Below are 14767 nucleotides of genomic sequence, written 5' to 3' on the forward strand. Positions count from 1 at the left end.
AGTGAGATGAAAAGTAGGTATAGTGGTGGGGGTAGTGGAGGAAAGTAGTGGGTGTAATAGTGTTTATATTATTATAGAATAGAGATAGTGGAGGAAAGTAGTTGGTGTAATGATATTTTATATTATAAAAATTTACTACTTTTGGAATGTATAATTGATGGGACGTCTCAAAAAGAAAACAGTATATAATTCACTGGGACGGAGGGAGTAAGTAACAAGCCCAGCAAACAGAGTACCGGGCACCTGAGCTCTTTTGAGCTCGTCTATGAACATCAATTAAGCTTATTGTTTGGTGAAGTAAGTTTCCGCACTCAAGAACATTCATCAGTCAGTCTATACATAGCATCCTCCTCCTTTTTTCTTTTTCTTTTTAAATTTAAATATAAGATCTTCAGGATTCTTATCTTTGAAGTATTTTTTTTAGCTAAAATTAGACAGGGAGTGTTGACGTATTGTTCCAAAGCACTCCTGGTTCGATTTGCCAAAACTTAGGATCAAGAATACGTTACCAAGTTGCTTGAAACTACTTGGAGCTTTCTAAATATTTTTAAGTCTTTTTATATATATAAGAGATATTAATATACTTAAATATTTAATTTTTGTGTAAAGTATTTTTGTTATATTATATTTAAAATTTTAATTTTAAAATTTATATTCTTGTAGATACAGTTATCGAACCTTTTATATCTTATATCTTTTTCTATTTTATTATATATAACAGTACAATCACCATATTATAATATATAATTTAAACATAAAAAGTGATATAATAAATTTTAGTAAAACTTATATAATACTAATTTATTTTTTTCACGATTAGAAAATCCGAAGATAGCATATATTGAAAATATGCAGCAAGAGTTGTATGTTTATAATTTTGAATATGTGACATATCTAAATTGTCCTATTCGTGCTCTTTTCAAGTATTCAGTATATAATATATGATATATTGAACTCATAAGTAAATTAATTATCTAAGACATATATAGTTTGAATATATATCTTTTTTATTATTATAGGATCATGGCTACCAATAAATCTATATAATAAATATATAGTACTCGCATTTACACATAAATAATAAAATTAAGAAATAAAAATTAAAAGATTAAAACTAAAGCCAAAAATTATACATATATAAAAATATTTTATAAATTAAAGTTGAATCAAAGATACATATATATAAGAAAATTGAAATTAAATAATTTGAAATAAAAAAAATATCATCTATCATTAACACAGATTAGTATTATAGAGTTTGAATATACCATTGTCAAAGTAAACTTTATATACCATTGTCAAAGTAAACTTAAAACCAAAATCAAATTATGAACATACATGTGATAAAAAAATTCAATACTTTCGTGAATAAATAAGTTAAATTAAATATTAATTATGCTAGAATATACTTCGTGTCTTATCCTAAGGTGTTTGATATACATGCTCTTATTTCATTAATTGTTTTACTTTTTATTTGGAAGTAATAAGAAAAGACGGTATAGAAACGAGAGAAATTTTTGTTGGAGTAATTTAATTCTTTAGCTTATAATAATTATATATATATATATATATTATATATGTTAGGATTTTTGTAATAAAATAATGAATGATCTATTCTATCGGTGAAACCATTCTCTTTTCTTTTATTGTGAATTAGTGAATGATAATATTTCTAGATTTCCGATCAATTACCAATTAATTATATACTTACTTTAAAAAAAAACTGTTTCAACTTTATTTTATTATATTTCGCTAAAATACTTAGATTTAAGTTTCAACTATCATTTTATTTTATTCAAACTTTAGTTTCAATAATTATACAATTGTAATAAATATCTGTACGTAGAGGATAAGTTCTTAACCAAACTCCAACCGTGCTCAAAATTAACCTATTAAAACAATTGTCTACGTATTTTCAAAAAAAAAACAACCAATTGTCTAGGTATACTCGAGTTTTGGTTAGAAGCGAAATTTCATGGAAGTTCTTCACAAGTGAATTACCTAAGCGGGTTAAACTATGTCTATGTACATAATTGTTTTCTAGTACTCAATACCTAGGAAATATTAGTTCAGTGTCAACCCTAGTGTTTTCTTCTTACAAATTTCCTTTCCATGGGCGATCATTTTGAAGTTTTCATAGAGGATGAAGAAAAACGGGTAAAATTGACCGTCATTTTCGGTCAATTTTAGTTAAAATTGACCGGGTTCGGTCGAATTTAGTTAATTTTGACCGGAAACGGCGGTCAGTCTTAGCGTAGTGGATTTTAGTCATTTCCGGTCAAAAATAGTTAATTTTGACCGGATAAAAGTGACCGGTTAATTTTGACCGGTTAAAATTGACCGACAATTTGGACCGTTTGCGGTCAATTTTGACTGTTATTTTCGCACTTCAAATTTTCACGAAAATTTGAAAATCCCGCCTATTTTTAATTTATTTTGACCAACTCAGTCAAATTTATTTTTTTGACCACTTATATCCAGTCATATTTATAAATTTGACCACTTATTTCAATTGGTCAATTTTATATTTTTGACTAGTTGGGGTGGTCAAATTTATAATTTTGACTGATGTTTGGGTGGTCAAATTTATAATTTTGACTGCTGTTGGGTGGTCAAATTTATAATTTTGACTGCCATTGGGTGGTCAAATTTATAATTTTGACGGGATTCGTTCAAATATAATAAGTTTAATTCGACCGAAAACAGCCAAATTTATCATTAAAATTACCAAAAAAAAACGGCATGACCTTGCTGTATATACTACTATCCCACCTGTAATCCAATCACAACAATCCAATTCAATCCAATCCAATCACAACAACCAATTTAATGTAAACTTAAATTAGATAAACATTGTAAACAAACTTGACTATGCACCATTCATAACTACTGATACCATTCATAACTGATAGAATAAGTTTTACGCTGCAAAATTAATAACTACAGCAGTTAGAAATTGTATCACCAAGGTTAGGCTAACAACTTACAACATTATATGCATACATCCACATGGTTTCAAAAGTCTAAGTGAGTTTCAAAAAGTTAGCCTCAAAAGATGAGTTAGTCGCTCATAAACCTTGCATCAGTTACAAGGGAAATTGATCTGCATCTTCGTCTATGTCTTCATCAGCATGGTTTCCTGAGATGTCGCGATCCACTGGAGCTTTTTCAATACTAGTACCCTGCATGCAATTATTATTGATGATTAATTATGCATCACTTTAATATTCTTATTTGAAGCCTGAGAAAACTATTACTTAAACTAATTTCCAGTATAAGGACTATTTTTAAGTATGTTTTATTAAGGCTGGTGAAAATTATAGCACCAGATGGAGTGCAGACTTAATTTCGCAAATTATATGGTTGTCTGTACTCACTGTTACCAATTCTATCATTGAAAACTGTAGTCTTTTTAGTTAAAGACAACTGCCTAGTTAATTAGCTCGGTCAGAACTTTAAGCTTATATTTGTACAGCTTGGTGGTGGTTATATATTACAACAGTACAACAGAGAATGATATCAAAAATAGCAACTTAAATACAAGAAAACTAAGTAGAAAACACTGAAAACAGTGATATCAAAAATAGCAACTTAAATACAAGAAAACTAAGTAGAAAACTATGAACGATGACAAAATGCAAGAAATGCAGAAAATTAAGTAGAAATCTGGACCAGCTGTATTTCCCCCAATGAAACTAGTATCTAAATGCAAGAAATTTTTAAGAGCTCCTATTGTAGTTTGAGCAAAATCCATGAATGTGACTTAACCGGAGGGACTATCTTGCTGATTTTGATCACTGTACATTACTTAACCAAACCAAGTGTCAAAACAAAATCAAACATATTCAGTATAAGCAGACCTTAAAGAGCAGAGGGACTATTGTCTACTGTGCAAGTATGGCCTAATCAAGATCAAATTCCAACCCTACAAATCAATCAGCATGCAAAGAATTGGTCCAGCCTATAATCCTTGGATACTAAACTAAAACAAAGTCAAACATAGTTCCACTTGACCCATCACCTACATCTATCAATATATCACATCTGTTGCACCAGCTATGACTCTTAAATCGGATCACTGACACTTATTTTTGCCAAGATTTCCCCAAAAGTACAAAGAAAAGCAATGAAGCACGTTTAATCAAAAGAAAGTATGAAGCAGGTATAGAAAAAGAAAGTATGATGTACAACATTACCTCTAAAATGACCTTATCGTTCATTTTGAGGGCATCCACAACAAAAGCCGTTGCCAAGCGCATATACAGACTCCACGATTCTTGCTGCATCAGATTATCACGATCTGGAAAGGCCTCATCAGCTAGGCGATGCATCTGCTCATTTAAAAAGCTACGTGGGACCTCGCGCATCTCTAAAGAACGAACCATTCGATGCACCTCTGCTGAAACCCTCACGACGAGATCCACTGAATCAGTAGACAGCTGTGATGGAGTAGAATTCTGTTTGGGCTGGGTGCGCAAACTTGGCTGCCTCATAGGCTCCGAGAACCTCTGTCACTGGATGTCGAGGGAAAAGGATAGCTTTTCCCTTTTTCGGAGGCCTCACTTGTATTATTAAGCTCAATGCCTTCCTTCGCTGATTCATTTTGAGAGTATTCGGTGATGGTGGAGGATCTGTCATCTCCTCATCCTCTGGTTCTGTGGGTTGTGAAGCCAATGCCTTTTCAATATCTTCCTGAAAATATGTAATATTTGAAAAAATAAAAATTAATCCAGTAAATAACTAAAAGAGCTGCATTTGTGATAGACAAATTAATCTACATATTTAAGATCAGATCCAATAACTTGGACATCTATTTAAATGTAAGATTTTATTTTATAATTAAAAGTGCATTTACTTATAACATAATTTATGCAGCGAAAAAGCAACTCAAACTATATCAATTTAATAAGCATAATATTAATATACCTTTAATTTCTGAGTTTTTGGATCGTCAAGGCAGTACACCTGGGATATGAAGTCCAACTCAGAAATTTTCCCATTATTTTTTTCTTCGAGCTCCTGTATGCCAAAGTAGAATATATTTTAATATCCATGAACATGTGAATTGCATTCAATATTGAGCAAGAAAATTGCATTCAATAACAGAGGGGGTACTAAACATTGAAATCCACAATATTGGGCAAGACAATTCCATTCGGTTAGTTGACAGATTTATAGCAGATAAAGTATAAATCAGTTAAATAAAAGTAGTTTCTGAATCAGGGAAGAAAGAAAACTGTTTAACAAATAAAATCTAGTTATAATTCCTGCCAAAATAAATCACAGTAAACAAACTTCACTTGAATCTAATGTAGATATCTAGACATGACAGCATTTACAAATTAGGTATCACCAATTGTATAGGGTATGTTGTTCTAACAAAGTGAATCGTGTATGAAATAACATATTTATAGTTTTAAGATCTGAACAGGACAGCCTAACAAGTAATATATAGTTTTAAGATCTGAACAGGACAGCCTAACAAGTAATATTCTAGTAGACAAGGTACCAAGTCTGTAGCGCTCGGGCTTGAACACATTGCACATTGACAGATAAAATTTGAGCTGTATTAAAAAAGATTTCCTTTACTATTATTCATTTTAACTATATTTTAAACCGTATTAACAGGAACTTCTCTATTATGTGCTTTAGATAATCTATCCCCATAATATATAACAATATCAATAACATCTAAAATATAGTATTAATCTAGGAAAAAAGGCCTCATTTGTCATTACAACATTTGCAAAGGAAACTAGGATGTACCAAATTATTATTATATTTACAGGCCACCAACAAAAGTTTCCGGTAAACCTTGCTGATAACTCTGATCAGTTGCTTTTGCCTAATTTATAACTTGACAAGTACGCATAATTACTATCTACTAACATTATTGTAGTGCAGAAGTTGCAATAGTTTTACAATTCTGGAGATAATTAAAATCCAGGTTGCCTAAACAAAATGTTTATCTAGGAAGTTCTGACACTGTAATACATTCGCAAAACAGGATTCAGCAGAGCAGTGAACATCTTCAAAATAAGACAGAGAAAAACAAGATAATATTTTTCCAGGATAGCAATCAGTAAATATCAACTACGATAAGTTAAGCAAAATATACCTGACGTCTCTCGTCAAAAGACTTGGCCCCGCTGTGATGGATGTGTTCCACCTTCTTTCGGGCTTCTTTTCCATTTTTTGACTTAATAAGAAACTCTTCGCTCTCCCAATAATTACACAGTTTATCCCAGGTGCGTTTGTTGAAGTAATGAGGCTTGAAATCACGCCGAGTAGCTGATTTCAGTCCCCCTTTCCTTGCATTTTCAGCTGATAAATCAGCCCGACTCTTTTCCTCATAAGGGATACTCTTCCATTTCTTGCTCATGAACTCTTTAGCAGCTCTATCCCCCTCTCCTGGCTTCAGTCCCTTTTCATAGACATAATAGTCCTATAAAAAAACAGTAAAGATCACATATGCAGTTCATGTAATTAAATACAACTTCTAATTGTTTGAGACATAGAGAGTAAATACAACCTTGAATTCTTTGAGGCATGAGTCAAAGAAGCCTTCACGTTCCTTTCCTTTTTTTTCATGTGTATCTTCATTCCATTTCACTTTCATAATATAACTTAAAGTCTTTTTCTTCCTTTTATCTCTAATACTGTAATACATAACATTACAATCAGAATATATTAAACAAGTGTATAGTGTATGCGTGTTACATATATATGAGATGGAATATAACATACTTTGCGCCATTCAGGAAATGGACGGTCTGCTTTTCTGCCTCCGTGGCTGGTACCTTACCATAATCACCAACAGAGCAGCTACGCTTGGCTCTCCCATATGTATTTCGTACTACGATACGGCTCTCCTGTCCTTCACTACCATTATCCCCCGAATTCTCCTCATCATTATCAGATCCCTCATTACCAGCCCCACGATCCCTTCCTTCTGCACTATCATTTCCCCTCCCACCAGCCCCGCGACCCCCACTACTGGTTCCCCGTCCCCTGCACCCTTTACTGCCCCTGCCCTTGCCCCCTCCACCACCGCTGGTACCAGCTCCCATTGCCATAAGAACCCAGAATACAACTAACAAAAAACTTGACCTGCCAACCTGCATATTTAATAAGTAAGCAGGTCAACACCATTTAAAATCTCCTTCTACAAATTGTAAAAATTACACAAACACAGAACATAAGTGACACTGGTTCTCTAGACTTTAATTGTATAAATTACAAGTTACAAACAAATATATAAATTACAAATAGTTTTAACTCATAAGTTAGTGCTAAACATTCAACAAAAATAAGCCATAAGTAGCTTATAAGTACATACATATACTTAAATCTACTTCCCCACAAGCTTAATTAAGTACTGAAAACACTTGATATGTCTGCAATATCATCACCCACGAGCTCCTAAAAACCAGTACCCCGGATTAAAACCAAAACAAAACAAAAACAAAAATTAAAGAAGCAGAGCTACAATAAGCTAAAGATTAAGCTAACAAGACCCTAAAATGAAAAGGGGGCAATCGAATTGATTGTTCAATTCAAACCCAGTCGAAATGAGAACATAAACCCTAGTCAAACTCGCAAATGAAAACAAACTCGCAAACAAAAACAAACTGAAATCGCAAAATAAACTGAAATGAAAGGACTAAACTCAAAAACAAAAACAAACTCACAAACAAGAACAAACTCCAAACGAGACTGAAACTCGCAGGTTGAACACCAAGAAAAATCGATGTTCAGGACTAAACATACATATATATACATGTATATATAAGCAATCGAGGTTATTATCTGAGATATAGCCATGGATTGGAAGAGTTTTATGACAGTGAATAAACCCTAGTCTCAAGAGCGGCGCTGTGAAGAGGCAAATGTGAGAAACAAGAGAAAAAGGGCAACGTCAGTTGTTTTTATATGTTTGGTAAATTTGACCGTTTTCGGTCAGATAGGTAAATTGACCGGGCTCGGTCAAATATAAGCGAACATATGGATTCTCGGCAGTAGCTACTGGAGTAAAACAGAGCAACCAAATAAAACAGAGTAACAAAACAGAGCAATTAAATCAATTTGATTTTAAATATTCAAAAGAAATATTAAGGGCATATTTATAAATTTGGATAATTTAGTACAAATTATCACAATAAGTATTAATACAAATTTGATTCAACCAACACTAAATTAAACTAAATCATCATTATCACTTTGGTCATCATCATTCATATCTTCATTTCGATCTTCATTGTCACTTGTAATTTGTTCTTCTTCATAGTCATCCAAATGATTGCTTTCAAACATTGTCAAATCAATAAAAAAATTCGTGGGATCACGAATAATCACTCTTTCCACATTTGATGATGACGAATTTGATACCTCATTTTGGAAAGCATCTTCATTTGCTCTATTTGTTTCTTTAGATGTCACGCTTTCATTTACTTCTCGACTCTTTGTTGTTAGAATTGTGTACCACGATGACTTCGGATTTGATATACTTGGCGCATAATATACTTGATGAGCTTGACTAGCCAACACAAACACATCTTCAACATTTAACTTTGATTTGATATCCACCGTAGTAATCCGATTTCTATCAACTTTGACGTGCCTTGTGTGATCAAACCAATGACATTTGAATACTACAACTTCATGACCATTATGATAATTAAGCTTTAGAACTTCTTCCAATCGTCCATAATTATTTTCATAACTTTCTTTGTAAGAAGTTCCTACAATGAAAATTTTATGAGATATATATATATATACGCACACAAATATCAAACTATGTGAATATTACAATTGTATTAAATATCTTACCAATCACAACGATGCCGGAGTTAGATGAAGTGAGGTCATGAGGATTTACACAAGCAAATTTGTAACCATTGCACTTGCATGTTTTATAGGATTCAACTTTAAATATAGGACCTCTTATTAATTCCATAAATTTCTCCTTTAGCTCTTCATCATGTTGTACCTAAAATATTATAGAAAATCAAAAAATGTACCCTTCTTTGAAATTTAAGGATGAGTATGACAATTATGTATAGATTAAAAAATGTACCCTTCTTTCAAACCAATCCGTAAATTGTTCCTTTTGAATTTCATCCATTTGAGCATCATTGTAATGCGGGTAATGCTTCTTTACCAACCGTTGGAATCCACTGCACATTCAAATAAATTCGTAAGTTAAATAATTATTTGGATTAAATATGTCTATTAAGATGGTAAAGAAGAAGATCTCACCGCAAATATTTTCCAACCTCGGGTGAATTGATAAGAACATAATATTTTATAAGTTTATGTTCATCATCACTCAAGTATCTATCTCTAATACGTAAACCAAGTAGTGTCGGATAGGTGTAAACTTCTAACAAATTGGGATCATGAGATTGTCGGGGTGCCTCATTTCGCCGAAGTTGATTATGCACTGTTGCCACTTTAGAGTCGAAATATAACGAACAAAAGTGGACACACTCTTCCTCAATATATCGTTCTGCAATCGAACCCTCTACTCGAGCTTTGTTTTTTACTTTCAATTTCAAGTTGTGCAAGTATCTTTCAACAAAATACATCCATCTCCCATTACATGGGCCACCCAACTTGGCCTCGGTAGCTAAATGTAGCGGCAAATGCTCCATTGGATCGAAAAGACTAGGAGTATAGATCACTTCAAGCTTGGACATTATTCTCACTATGTCTTTCTCCATTTTTTCTAAGTCACTGTATTTCAAATTAGCTGAGCACAAATCTTGAAAGAAATTGGACAACTCAATAAGAACGTCGGCTACATGTCTCGGTAGCAAGTCACGACAAACGATAGGCAACAGCTTTTGCATAAAAATATGACAATCATGTGATTTCATACCATGAATAGAGTTCTTTTCAAAATTCACACACCTAGCTATATTTGAGACATACCCGTCAGGAGGTTGAAGTTTAGAAATCCACCTGAACAACAAATGGAGCTGATCCCTAGAAAGCACGTATGGCGCGCTTGGTATTGTGCCATCCTCTTTTATCCACAACTCACGATGTATACCCAATTCCATGCAATCACGTCTTGCCTTCAAGTTGTCTTTCGACTTCTTCTTGTCATTAATCAATGTGCAAAATATGTTGTCAAAAACATTTTTCTCAGTATGCATGACATCAATGCAATGACGAAGTCTAAGTGTCTCCCAATACGGGAGCTCAAAAAATGGTGAAAAGTGAGTCCAATTATGTGTCACACCATAATCCCTGGGTTTTCTCCAGGTTGTCTTTCCCGGAGGGGGAAACTGTATCTGCTCGCACATTGTCTTTGCTATTATTCCAGAATGTCGATATGTGACTGATAGTGCCTTAGTTCTACCGAACTTTGTACTCCTTCTAAGTGGATCATCTTGGTCCAAGAAATATCGAGCAGTGCCATAAAAGCTAGGTTTACCACCATGTTTTAGTTGAGTGGCTTTAACTTCTCCCATACAAACTGGACAAGACAACTTGCCTTTAGTTGACCATCCACTAAGCATGGCAAGTGCGGGAAAGTCACTGATTGTCCACATTAGTGTTGCCTTCATCATGAAATTGGTACGTGAGAATCTATCATATGTTTCCACCCCGGTGTGCCACAATAGTTTCAATTCATCAATTAGTGGTCGAAGATAAACATGAAGGTCTTTTGTAGGATCACTCGGTCCAGGAATGAGAAGAGGCATGAACATGTAGGGAGCCTTCGTGCACATAGATGGAGGAAGGTTGTACACCACAACCACCACAGGCCACACTGTGTATTCCCTTGCATGTGCATCACGAAATGGGTCAAATCCATCAGTGGAAAGGCCAAGTCTAACATTTCGAATCTCCTTTGAAAAGTGCGGGAATCTACTATCAAAATGCTTCCACTCATCACCATCAGCGGGGTGAGATAACTGGCCTTCAACTACAACTCTGTTGTGGTGCCACCTCATACACTCAGCTGTCTTTTCAGCCATAAACAAGCGTTGCAACCTTTGGGTAAGAGGAAAGTAGCGCAAGATCTTTCGTGCGATCTTCTTCTTCTTTGGATCCTTTTGCTCCTTGTATCGGCTTGTATAACATATATCACAATGTGTCTTGTTGATGTCTTCCTTGTAAAATAACATGCAATCATTTTCACAAGCATCAATTTTTTCATATCCCATATGCAAACCCGATATCATCTTTCGCACCTCATAATAGCTCCCGGGAAGTTTGTGACCATCAGGTAACACCGATCCAATAAGGCAAAGTAACTCATCGAAGCCATTATTACTACAATGATGCTTGTTCTTGAAATGTAGTAGCTTGTTTACAAATGACAATCTTGTGTAATCCTTGTTATTTGGATAGATTGGTTCAGAGGCATCATTCACCATATTGTAAAATTCTTTGGCATCGGCATTTGGTTCCTCCTCAAAATTCTCAAAATATCTATTTGCATCTGCAAAATCTCTTAGCATGTTATGAGCATCATACATGTCAGCATCATCATTACAACCGGAACTCATTCCAACTTCAACTCGGGGCATATCCTTCTCCCCATGTAACTCCCATTTGGTATACCATTGCATAATCCCATGAAGATACAAATCAACTTTCACACCACTAGGATCTTTGAAATACCTATTTTTACACTTTTGACATGGACATCTCATAAGGCCTTCATCTTCATCTTTAAGATTATCACAAGCAAATTTAAGAAAACTATCCACACCATTCTTGTATTCTTCCGTTATATATTTGAACTCATTGTATCGACTACGACCAACCCAACTACGATCGGATGTCATCTACAAAATATACACACAATTCAAATATAAATGGAAATAAAATAAAATCACAAAATTCTAATTAACTCATACCCTAAAATGTATACTAATACACACACCTATACTAATTTCATCATACATGAGTAACATTAAACATTCATACCAAGTTCAAAAACAACACTCTACACTAATTTAACAAATTTAGGAAACACAATTTAACTTATATAGCTATCATAATTTGGTATTGAATTTACATTATTTAAAGGAAAAAAACTAGTAAAATTTAAATACTAGAATGTGATACTTACTTGATGATCTCAAAGATTTGATGAGAAGAATATGATATATATGATGGCATAAAAAAAGAGAAATGGTGGAAAAGGGAGAATAGAAAAGAGAAAGGGAAAGAAACAAAAAAAAGGGAAAGCGGCGTGAAAGGAAGAGAGCAGTAGGTTTTCAAGCTGGGAAGGTTAAAATTGACCGCTTTCGGTCAAAATAATAAAAATGACCGCAGACGGTCATTTTTATATATATGACCGACAGCGGTCAAAAGGTAACAACGACTGGAACCGGTCAATTTAATAATTTTGACCAATTTCAGTCAAAACTACATTTCAGTTTTTTTTAAAACTTTGTGCGGGAAAAATCCCGCCTAACAAATAATTTCGACCGAACTAAAAGTGACTGACGGCGGTCAATTGTATTATTTGGACCGCACCCGGTCAAAAATAGTTTTCACATATTTTTGAAACTTTGTGCGGGAAAATTCCCGCCTAGATAATAATTTCGACCGCAGGCAAATTTGACCGAGCGCGGTCAATTTTAATGACGTCATCGAATTAAAGTTTGGCGGGAACTTTCCCTCCATTTTTTTCGGGGCCCACCATTTTAAATTGACCGACTAAATTTGACCGAAATCTTATTTTGACCGCAAACGGTCAAATTTATGAGGCAGTCAAAATTAATCGGTCAATTTTAGCCTTGACTTGGTGGCATGCGAGTTTGACCTTATATTTGACCGCGTTCGGTCAAAAATAAGGCGGTCAAAAATAACCGGTCAAAAATAACCGGTTTTTCTTGTAGTGCTACTTCAATCTCGGGTTGTGCTATCAGTTTGTACATATTCCCGAGTAGGCTACATTATAACCTACTCTATTCTCCAGCATTTTTACTAACACTTTGTCTAGCAACTTCCACTATGGCTATGTTCCTGTAGAACTAATACATAAACTCACACACACCTGTATGTATATAAAACTGAGGAACGTAAAACCTTGTTCATATTATTTCATGCAGCCTACAAAAACCATATATATAGCAATACAACTAGATGCTAAGAACTAGGAAGTACTCAAAACAAACTCTACTGGAAACAAACTCCTAAGCTAACTCCACTACTTTATTCCTCCTGCACTACGCCAACTTCAGATTTATCACTTCTACCTACATACCAGCTATTTGATTTATCACTTCTGCCTACATACCAACTATATTTAATTAAAACAAATAATTAATAACACCTAAATTTAAGATTATTCCAACAATCAACCCCTTAATCTTAAATTTGTGATCCGCCCGTCTGGCTTTCAACTTAACCCGTCTGGCTGGCCCGTCTGGCCTTTTGTTTTGCCCGTCTGGCATGTCTTATTTGCCCGTCTGGCATTTTTTTTTTGCCCGTCTGGCACGCCACTCTGTCTATAACAAAGCTGGTTCATCATCCTCGACCTGTGCGAGGTTCACTTCTTGTTTCTGTTCTTTGTCTCGTCGATATTTATAACATTCTGCAGCGTAGTGTCCAAAGATGTTGCAGTTATAGCATTTTATTTTACTCTTGTCACGTCCATCATTTTTGCCGTATGATCCTTCACGGCCTCTTGCCTTCCATTTCTGAGTTAGAAGCAGCTGATTCCCATTATCTTCAACATGCCCACGAACCCTCTCTTCATGAGCTTTTAGCCTCCCAATTAGCTCTTCGACAGTCATTGTCTTGAGATTACCAAATTGTTCTATCGTAGAAGCAATTTGTACAAACTTGTGTGGGAGAGCACGCAATATTTTTTTCACCACGTAGGACTCTTCCATCGGTTCACCCAGAGTGCGTATGTTCGTCACAATACCACCTAGCTTCATGTAAAACTCGTCCAAACTCTCTGTCTCCTTCATGGACAGAGCCTCAAACTCAGACCTGAGTGTCTGCACCTTTGCCTCTTGAACTCTTTCTGCCCCCATAGACATAGTCTTTATTGCTTCCCACGCCACTTTAGCCGTTTTCTTACCGGCCAGAGTTAACATAAACTCCTCTGGAATGCCTTGATAAATTGCTGCCAGCGCCATTTTATCCATCCGTGTTGTTACATCAACCTTCGGGTCACTAGGCTCCACAGCCTCCCAAACTCCCTGAGCTTCCATGAAGACCTGCATCTTCATTGACCACGCCGTGTAGTTGGATTTTGACAACATCGGATAGGTTATACTCACTGTTCCCTCCTTGACTTTTGATGCCTCCATAGTCATCACCCTCGACATATATTTTGGCATAAACAACCTCGCTCTGATACCACGTGTAGAACTAATACATAAACTCACACACACCTGTATGTATATAAAACTGAGGAACGTAAAACCTTGTTCATATTATTTCATGCAACCTACAAAAACCATATATATAGCAATACAACTAGATGCTAAGAACTAGGAAGTACTCAAAACAAACTCTACTGGAAACAAACTCCTAAGCTAACTCCACTACTTTATTCCTCCTGCACTACGCCAACTTCAGATTTATCACTTCTACCTACATACCAGCTATTTGATTTATCACTTCTGCCTACATACCAACTATATTTAATTAAAACAAATAATTAATAACACCTAAATTTAAGATTATTCCAACAGTTCCTACACACTGCAGCCATGCCTTTTCGATGCGTTGCATTTCTTCTTCATGTAGGTTTTTCTTTTGTTTTTAGTCATCTGATTGTTAG

At 34.7% G+C, this 14767-nt stretch overlaps 2 protein-coding genes across 2 annotated transcripts; both read right to left on the minus strand.

Annotated features, from left to right (window-relative positions):
* Positions 1–2816: 2816 nt before the first annotated feature.
* LOC108227104 (uncharacterized) lies at positions 2817–7085 on the minus strand. Its single transcript, XM_017402099.2, has 6 exons — positions 6748–7085; positions 6533–6659; positions 6119–6445; positions 4927–5019; positions 4197–4692; positions 2817–3182 (listed from the first exon to the last, which is right to left on the minus strand). The coding sequence occupies exons 1-5, from the start codon at positions 7074–7076 to the stop codon at positions 4429–4431; spliced, it is 1140 nt and encodes a 379-aa protein (XP_017257588.2). The 5' UTR covers positions 7077–7085; the 3' UTR covers positions 2817–3182; positions 4197–4428.
* Positions 7086–8196: 1111 nt separating this feature from the next.
* LOC108226031 (uncharacterized) lies at positions 8197–11804 on the minus strand. Its single transcript, XM_017400986.2, has 4 exons — positions 9259–11804; positions 9077–9176; positions 8830–8989; positions 8197–8741 (listed from the first exon to the last, which is right to left on the minus strand). Exons 1-4 carry the CDS (start codon positions 11802–11804, stop codon positions 8197–8199), a joined length of 3351 nt encoding a protein of 1116 aa, XP_017256475.2.
* Between the last annotated feature and the right edge of the window lie 2963 nt (positions 11805–14767).

Source organism: Daucus carota, chromosome 6 (assembly GCF_001625215.2).
Source record: "Daucus carota subsp. sativus chromosome 6, DH1 v3.0, whole genome shotgun sequence".
Lineage (NCBI taxonomy): Eukaryota > Viridiplantae > Streptophyta > Magnoliopsida > Apiales > Apiaceae > Daucus > Daucus carota.